A 7,500-nucleotide genomic window follows, 5' to 3' on the forward strand; every position below is an offset into this window, starting at 1 on the left:
ATTGGCCGGAGAACGCAGGTCCTTCCTCCCGCAGGGGCAACCCAGGAGGTGGGCTCCTGTAACTCAAACCCGGGGGGAGGGGCACAGAGCGAGGAGAGAGACCGCAGTGAATTCAGTTCACCCCTGTCCCCTCCCCTCCACCCCTCCGTCAATCGCGGGGAGGTTACTCCCCAAGTATTGGTCCCATCGGAGCGGCGAGACTTACCGGGAAATGGAGTCCAGGAGTTCCTGCAGAACAAGGAGAGAGAAAATACCAAGGTCAGCAAGGGTTAGATACAGAGTAAAGCTCCCTCTACACTGTCCCCCATCAAACACTCCCAGGACAGGTACAGCACGGAGTTAGATACAGAGTAAAGCTCCCTCTACACTGTCCCCCATCAAACACTCCCAGGACAGGTACAGCACGGGGTTAGATAGAGAGTAAAGCTCCCTCTACACTGTCCCCCATCAAACACTCCCAGGACAGGTACAGCACAGGGTTAGATACAGAGTAAAGCTCCCTCTACACTGTCCCCATCAAACACTCCCAGGACAGGTACAGCACGGGGTTAGATACAGAGTAAAGCTCCCTCTACACTGTCCCCATCAAACACACCCAGGACAGGTACAGCACGGGGTTAGATACAGAGTAAAGCTCCCTCTACACTGTCCCCATCAAACACACCCAGGACAGGTACAGCATGGGGTTAGATACAGAGTAAAGCTCCCTCTGCACTGTCCCCATCAAACACTCCCAGGACAGGTACAGCACGGGGTTAGATACAGAGTAAAGCTCCCTCTACACTGTCCCCATCAAACACACCCAGGACAGGTACAGCATGGGGTTAGATACAGAGTAAAGCTCCCTCTACACTGTCCCCATCAAACACTCCCAGGACAGGTACAGCACGGGGTTAGATACAGAGTAAAGCTCCCTCTACACTGTCCCCATCAAACACTCCCAGGACAGGTACAGCACGGGGTTAGATACAGAGTAAAGCTCCCTCTGCACTGTCCCCCATCAGACACTCCCAGGACAGGTACAGCACGGAGTTAGATACAGAGTAAAGCTCCCTCTACACTGTCCCCATCAAACACTCCCAGGACAGGTACAGCACGGGGTTAGATAGAGTAAAGCTCCCTCTACACTGTCCCCATCAAACACTCCCAGGACAGGTACAGCACGGGGTTAGATACAGAGTAAAGCTTCCTCTACACTGTCCCCCATCAAATACTCCCAGGACAGGTACAGCACGGGGTTAGATACAGAGTAAAGCTTCCTCTACACTGTCCCCCATCAAATACTCCCAGGACAGGTACAGCACGGGGTTAGATACAGAGTAAAGCTTCCTCTACACTGTCCCCCATCAAATACTCCCAGGACAGGTACAGCACGGGGTTAGATACAGAGTAAAGCTCCCTCTACACTGTCCCCCATCAAACACTCCCAGGACAGGTACAGCACGGGGTTAGATACAGAGTAAAGCTCCCTCTACACTGTCCCCCATCAAATACTCCCAGGACAGGTACAGCACGGGGTTGGAATCACAAAGGATATTTATTAATAAGTAAAATTTCCCAGTCCCTACATGACTTCTAGGTGCCTTCTGCCTAAGAGAGGACTCCACCAGCTGGGGCGATTACACAATCTCGGTCCCAATTGGTCCCCTCAAGCCAGGGTGACCCTCCCCTGCTTATGTCGCCCTTAAAGGGACAGTCCACCACCCTCCGAAGGTTGTTCAAAGCTGCACTGTGCTCTTAAAGAGCCCCCACACCCTCCGGTGCCGGCTTTCTGCCCGCCCCCTTTACCTCCAGCGGCACCGAGTGGTTGAGCTTGCTCTTAATATCAGCAATGGAGCACTCCAGCTCCAGAATGGTGGCGCCCAGGTCCAGGCTCTCCGCTTCCACCTCCTCGATGGCCGCCTGCTCCACCTTGTCCAGCTGCTGCAGAAAGATCTCTCGCTCCTCGATGAGGAACTCGATCAGCCTGGCGAAGTCGCCCCGAATCTTGGCCTCCAGCTTCTTCTTCCTTGCCTGCCGGGGTGGCGGGGGAGGGGGGAGCGGGGCAAGGTGGGGGGAGGGGCAAGGCGGGGGGACGGGGGAGCGGGGCAAGACGGGGGGAGCGGGGCAAGGTGGGGGGAGCGGGGCAAGGCGGGGGGACGGGAGAGCGGGGCAAGGCGGGGGGAGGGGGGCAAGGTGGGGGGAGGGGGAGCGGGGCAAGGTGGGGGGAGGGGGGCAAGGTGGGGGGAGGGGGAGCGGGGCAAGGCGGGGGGAGGGGGGCAAGGTGGGGGGAGGGGGAGCGGGGCAAGGCGGGGGGAGGGGGGAGCGGGGCAAGGCGGGGGGAGGGGGAGCAGGGCAAGGCGGGGGGAGGGGGAGCGGGGCAAGGCGGGGGGAGGGGGGAGCGGGGCAAGGCGGGGGGAGGGGGGAGCGGGGCAAGGCGGGGGGAGGGGGGAGCGGGTCAGGGCGGGGGGAGCGGGTCAGGGCGGGGGGAGGGGGGAGCGGGGCAAGGCGGGGGGAGGGGGGAGCGGGGCAAGGCGGGGGAGGCGGGAGTGGGGCAAGGCGGGGGGAGGGGGGAGCCGGGCAAGGTGGGGGGAGGGGGGTTTTTTTTAAAGAGGGGTGAAACACAAAGTTACCAGGGGGCGAAAAAGCCACAACAGAGACAGAGATGACAGAGAGCGCTGGGAAATTACTTCAGGCGGACGAACAGATGGAGGCAACGTCAAGCCAAAAGCTTCAGGTTTTTCGGTTTCCAATTGAATCTGGTCCCTTGGATTTATGGTTTGATTTATTATTGTCACATGTACTGGGATACAGTGTAAAGTATTGTTTCCTGCGCGTTATACAGACAAAGCATACCGTTCATAGAGAAGGAAAGGAGAGAGTGCAGAATGTAGGGGGGGTTGGAGTTTAAGAGCCGTGGGGTTATGCTGCAACTGTACAGGACCTTGGTGAGACCACATTTGGAATATTGTGTGCAGTTCTGGTCATCTCACTATAGGAAGGATGTGGAAGCGCTGGAAAGAGTGCAGAGGAGATTTACCAGGATGCTGCCTGGTTTGGAGGGTAGGTCTGATGAGGAAAGGTTGAGGGAGCTGGGGCTGTTCTCTCTGGAGCGGAGGAGGCTGAGGGGAGACTTAATAGAGGTTTATAAAATGATGAAGGGGATAGATAGAGTGAACGTTCAAAGACTATTTCCTCGGGTGGATGGAGCTATTACAAGGGGGCATAACTATAGGGTTCATGGTGGGAGATATAGGAAGGATATCAGAGGTAGGTTCTTTACGCAGAGAGTGGTTGGGGTGTGGAATGGACTGCCTGCAGTGATAGTGGAGTCAGACACTTTAGGAACATTTAAGCGGTTATTGGATAGGCACATGGAGCACACCAGGATGACAGGGAGTGGGATAGCTTGATCTTGGTTTCAGATAAAGCTCGGCACAACATCGTGGGCCGAAGGGCCTGTTCTGTGCTGGACTGTTCTATGTTCTATGTAGTGTTACAGTCACAGCTAGGGTGCAGAGAAAGATCAACTTAATATTTGATTTATTATTGTCATGTGTATTGGGATACAGTGAAAAGTATTGTTTCAAGTTTTAAGTTTATCAATGTCTTTTTTGTAGTTCCTTGCAGTCTTGGGCAGAGCAGGAGCCCAGACCAAGCTGTGATACAACCAGAAAGAATGCTTTCTATGGAGCATCTGTAAAAGTTGGTGAGAGTCGTAGCGGACATGCCAAATTTCCTTAGTCTCCTGAGAAAGTAGAGGCGTTGGTGGGGCTTTCTTAACTATAGTGTCGGCATGGGGGGGACCAGGACAGGTTGTTGGTGATCTGGACACCTAAAAACCTGAAGCTCTCGACCCTTTCTACTTCATCCCCGTTGATGTAGACAGGAGCATGTTCTCCTTTACGCTTCCTGAAGTCGATGACAATCTCCTTCGTTTGTTGACATTGAGGGAGAGATTATTGTTGCCGCACCAGTTCACCAGATTCTCTATCTCATTCCTGTACTCTGTCTCGTCATTGTTTGAGATCCGACCCACTACGGTGGTGTCGTCAGCAAACTCGACAATCGAATTGGAGGGGAATTTGGCCACAAAAGAAACTTGATAAACTTAAAACTTAAGAAACAATACTTTCCACTGTTTCCCAACACACATGACAATAATAAATCAAATATTAAGCTGATCTTTCTCTACACCCTAGCTATGACTGTAACACTACATTCTGCACCCTCTCCTTTCCTTCTCTATGAACGGTATGCTTTGTCTGTATAGCGCGCAAGAAACAATACTTTTCACTGTATCCCAATACCTGTGACAATAATAAATCAGGTCGAAGATTGGCTGCCAATCTCCTAAACTCTCAACAGGTACAACTCTCATCAACTTTTACAGATGCCCCATAGAAAGCATTCTTTCTGGATGTATCACAGCTTGGTATGGGCTCCTGCTCTGCCCAAGACCGCAAGGAACTACAAAAGGTCGTGAATGTAGCCCAATCCATCACGCAAACCAGCCTCCCATCCAATGACTCTGTCTACACTTCCCGCTGCCTCGGAAAAAGCAGCCGGCATAATCAAGGATCCCCCACGCACCCCGGACATTCTCTCTTCCACCTTCTTCCATCGGGAAAAAGATACAAAAGTCTGAGGTCACGTACCGACCGACTCAAGAACAGCTTCTTCCCTGCTGCTGTCAGACTTTTGAATGGACCTACCTCGCATTAAGTTGATCTTTCTCTACACCCTAGCTATGACTGTAACACTACATTCTGCACCCTCTCCTTTCCTTCTCTATGAACGGTATGCTTTGTCTGTATAGCGCGCAAGAAACAATACTTTTCACTGCATCCCAATACATGTGACAATAATAAATCAAATCAAAAAGTCAAGGGCTGAGATAAGAGAGGCAGAGGGTTAAATGGGCGAGGAGGGTATTCTAGACAGGGAGCTGTTGGCAACAATCGTGTCCATTGCCACTTGCGATCGGGCAAACTGGGTCAGTATTCTCTGTTACGAAGGAGTGGACAGCGTAGATTCAGGCCTGGTGTTCCTCTTGGGTGGGGTGTGGGGAGTCTGGAACCAAGGGGCACAGTTTCAAGATAAGGGGGAAGCCACTCAGGACCGAGATGGGGTGAAATTTCATCTCATAGAATCCCTCCCGTCCAGAAGAGGCCATTGTGCCCATCGCGTTGCACTGACTCTCTGACAGAGCACCTTGCCCTGGCCCTCTCCCCAACCCTGGCCCTCTCCCCAACCCTGGCCCTCTCCCCAACCCTGGCCCTCTCCCCAACCCTGGCCCTCTCCCCAACCCTATCCCACACATTTAGCACCTGACCTTCACCATCTTTGGACACTAAGGGGCAATTTAGCATGGCCAATCCACCTAACCTGTACATCTTTGGATACTAAGGAGCAATTTAGCATGGCCAATCCACCTAACCTGTACATCTTTGGACACTAAGGGACAATTTAGCATGGCCAATCCCCCTAACCTGTACATCTTTGGACACTAAGGGACAATTTAGCATGGCCAATCCCCCTAACCTGCACATCTTTGGACACTAAGGGACAATTTAGCACGGCCAATCCACCTAACCCGCACATCTTTGGACTGTGGGAGGAAACTGGAGCACCCGGAGGAAACCCAGGCAGACACGGGGAGAACGTGCAGACTCCGCACAGACAGTGACCCGAGCCGGGAATCGAACCCGGGTCCCTGGCGCTGTGAGGCAGCGGTGCTAACCCACTGTGTTGCCATAGCAGAGCAGGCTGAATGGTCTTCTCCTGTTCCCATGTCCCGTTGGCCTTGCCAGGGACGCCCTGTTAAAGAATTTTTAAAACTCGGAAACAGAGGGGAGAGAATATCAGGGGTTACACATCCCGTCCACGGGGCTGAGGTCGGGTTACGGAGTAGCAGTGTTTACCCTTGCTGCGGGCAGCCCTGACAACGCAGCGATACGTCCCGGGCTGTGATCGGAGAGCGGAGCTTACCAGGAATTCGCTGCTCATGTCCTGGAGAAACAGAATGCTGCAGTTCCTGGAGACCAAGACGGGATAAGAGAAATGTCAAACATTCGCCTCGATAGACCACACCAATCCGCCACGGATCCTCGATAAACCCCCTGTGCCGGCTGGTCTGTACTGACCGGGGGGGGGTGCATGCATGGGGGCACGCGCAGCGGCAGGGAGGGGGAGGGGGACGGGGCGCGCATGGGGCTGTGGGCATGTGCGGGGGGGGGGGAGCGGGGCGCAGGAGCAGGAGGTGGGGGGCAGGGGGCGGGGGGGGCGGGGGGGCGGGGGGGGGCGGGGGGGGGCGGGGGGGGGTGGAGGGGGCGGGGGGGCGGGGGGGGCGGGGGGGCAGGGGGGCAGGGGGGCAGGGGGGCAGGGGGGGCAGGGGGGGGCGGCGGGGGGCGGGGGGGCGGGGGGCAGGGGGCGGGGGGGCTGGCGCGGGGGGCGGGGGCCGGGCACGGGGGCGGGCACGGGGGCGGGCACGGGGGCGGGCACGGGGGCGGGGTATGGGCGGGGGGCGAGCGCGGGGGGCGGGGGGCGAGCGCGGGGGGCGGGGGGGCGGGGGGCGAGCGCGGGGGGCGGGGGGGCGGGGGGCGAGCGCGGGGGCGGGGTCGGGCGCGGGGGGCGGGGTGGGGGGCAGGGTGGGGGGCGCGGGGCGGGGGAGGGGGGTGGGTGTGGGGGGTGGGGGCTGGGCGGTGGGTGGGGCCGGGGATGCGCGCAGAGGGTAGGGCCAGGGGGTGCCTGGGGGGTGGGGCGGTGGGGTTTGCAGGGGGCGGAGGGTGCACATGGGGTGGGTGTGCGCAGGGGGGTGGGCGGGGCTGTGGTGCGGGGGTGGGGCAGGGGGTCCGGTGCAGGGGTGGGGCAGGGGGTGTGGGGGGCAGGGGGGTGGGGCGGGGGGTGGGACGGGGGGGTGTAATTGAGAGCGAGAGATAGAGGGAGGGAGGAAGCGAGAGTTTATGCGCATGTGTGAGAGAGAGATAGAGATTGAGAGAAAGTGAGAGCTGGTGTGTCTGTACGTGTGGGAGGGGGAGTCTGGAATCACCTGTGGGCCAGACTGGATTAGGACAGCACCGATTTCCTTCCCTGAAGGAGACTTTAGTTTAAAGTTTATTCGTGTCACAAGTCGGCTTACATTAACACCGCATTGAAGTTACTGTGAAAATCCCCTAGTCGCCACACTCCTGTTCGGGTTACACTGAGGGAGAATTTAGCACGGCCGATGCACCCTAACCAGCGCGTCTTTGGTCACTCAGGGGCCATTTAACATGGCGGAGCAGCCTCGATGGGCCGAATGGTCTCATTCTGCTCCTATAATCTTCTGGTCTTATGAGTGGGAGTCAAGATTTCTGGCCAGGGTTGTACGGAGCCTAGGCGAGACCTGGAGTATTGTTTGTAGTTTTGGTCTCCTTATCTGAGGAAGGATGTCCTTGCCTCTGAGAGAGAGAGAGAGAGAGGGGGAGCGAGTAGGATGGAGTGTGTAGACTAGACTAGTCCCTGCGGTGGCGGGAATGT

At 56.8% G+C, this 7,500-nt stretch overlaps 1 protein-coding gene across 1 annotated transcript in view; it reads right to left on the bottom strand.

The window, feature by feature from the left end:
- Positions 1-180: 180 nt before the first annotated feature.
- The window catches only part of LOC144487600 (E3 ubiquitin-protein ligase TRIM7-like), a 12,251-nt gene continuing 4,931 nt past the window's right edge, over positions 181-7,500 (bottom strand). Inside the window, exons 3-5 of the mRNA XM_078205685.1 lie at positions 5,971-6,016; positions 1,789-2,013; positions 181-228 (exon numbers count right to left, since the gene is read on the bottom strand). Coding sequence (XP_078061811.1) covers positions 202-228; positions 1,789-2,013; positions 5,971-6,016 — 298 coding nt within the window. The 3' untranslated portion in view covers positions 181-201. The remainder of the gene's footprint in view (positions 229-1,788; positions 2,014-5,970; positions 6,017-7,500) is intronic.

Source organism: Mustelus asterias, unplaced genomic scaffold (genome assembly GCF_964213995.1).
Source record: "Mustelus asterias unplaced genomic scaffold, sMusAst1.hap1.1 HAP1_SCAFFOLD_912, whole genome shotgun sequence".
Taxonomy (NCBI): Eukaryota; Metazoa; Chordata; class Chondrichthyes; order Carcharhiniformes; family Triakidae; genus Mustelus; species Mustelus asterias.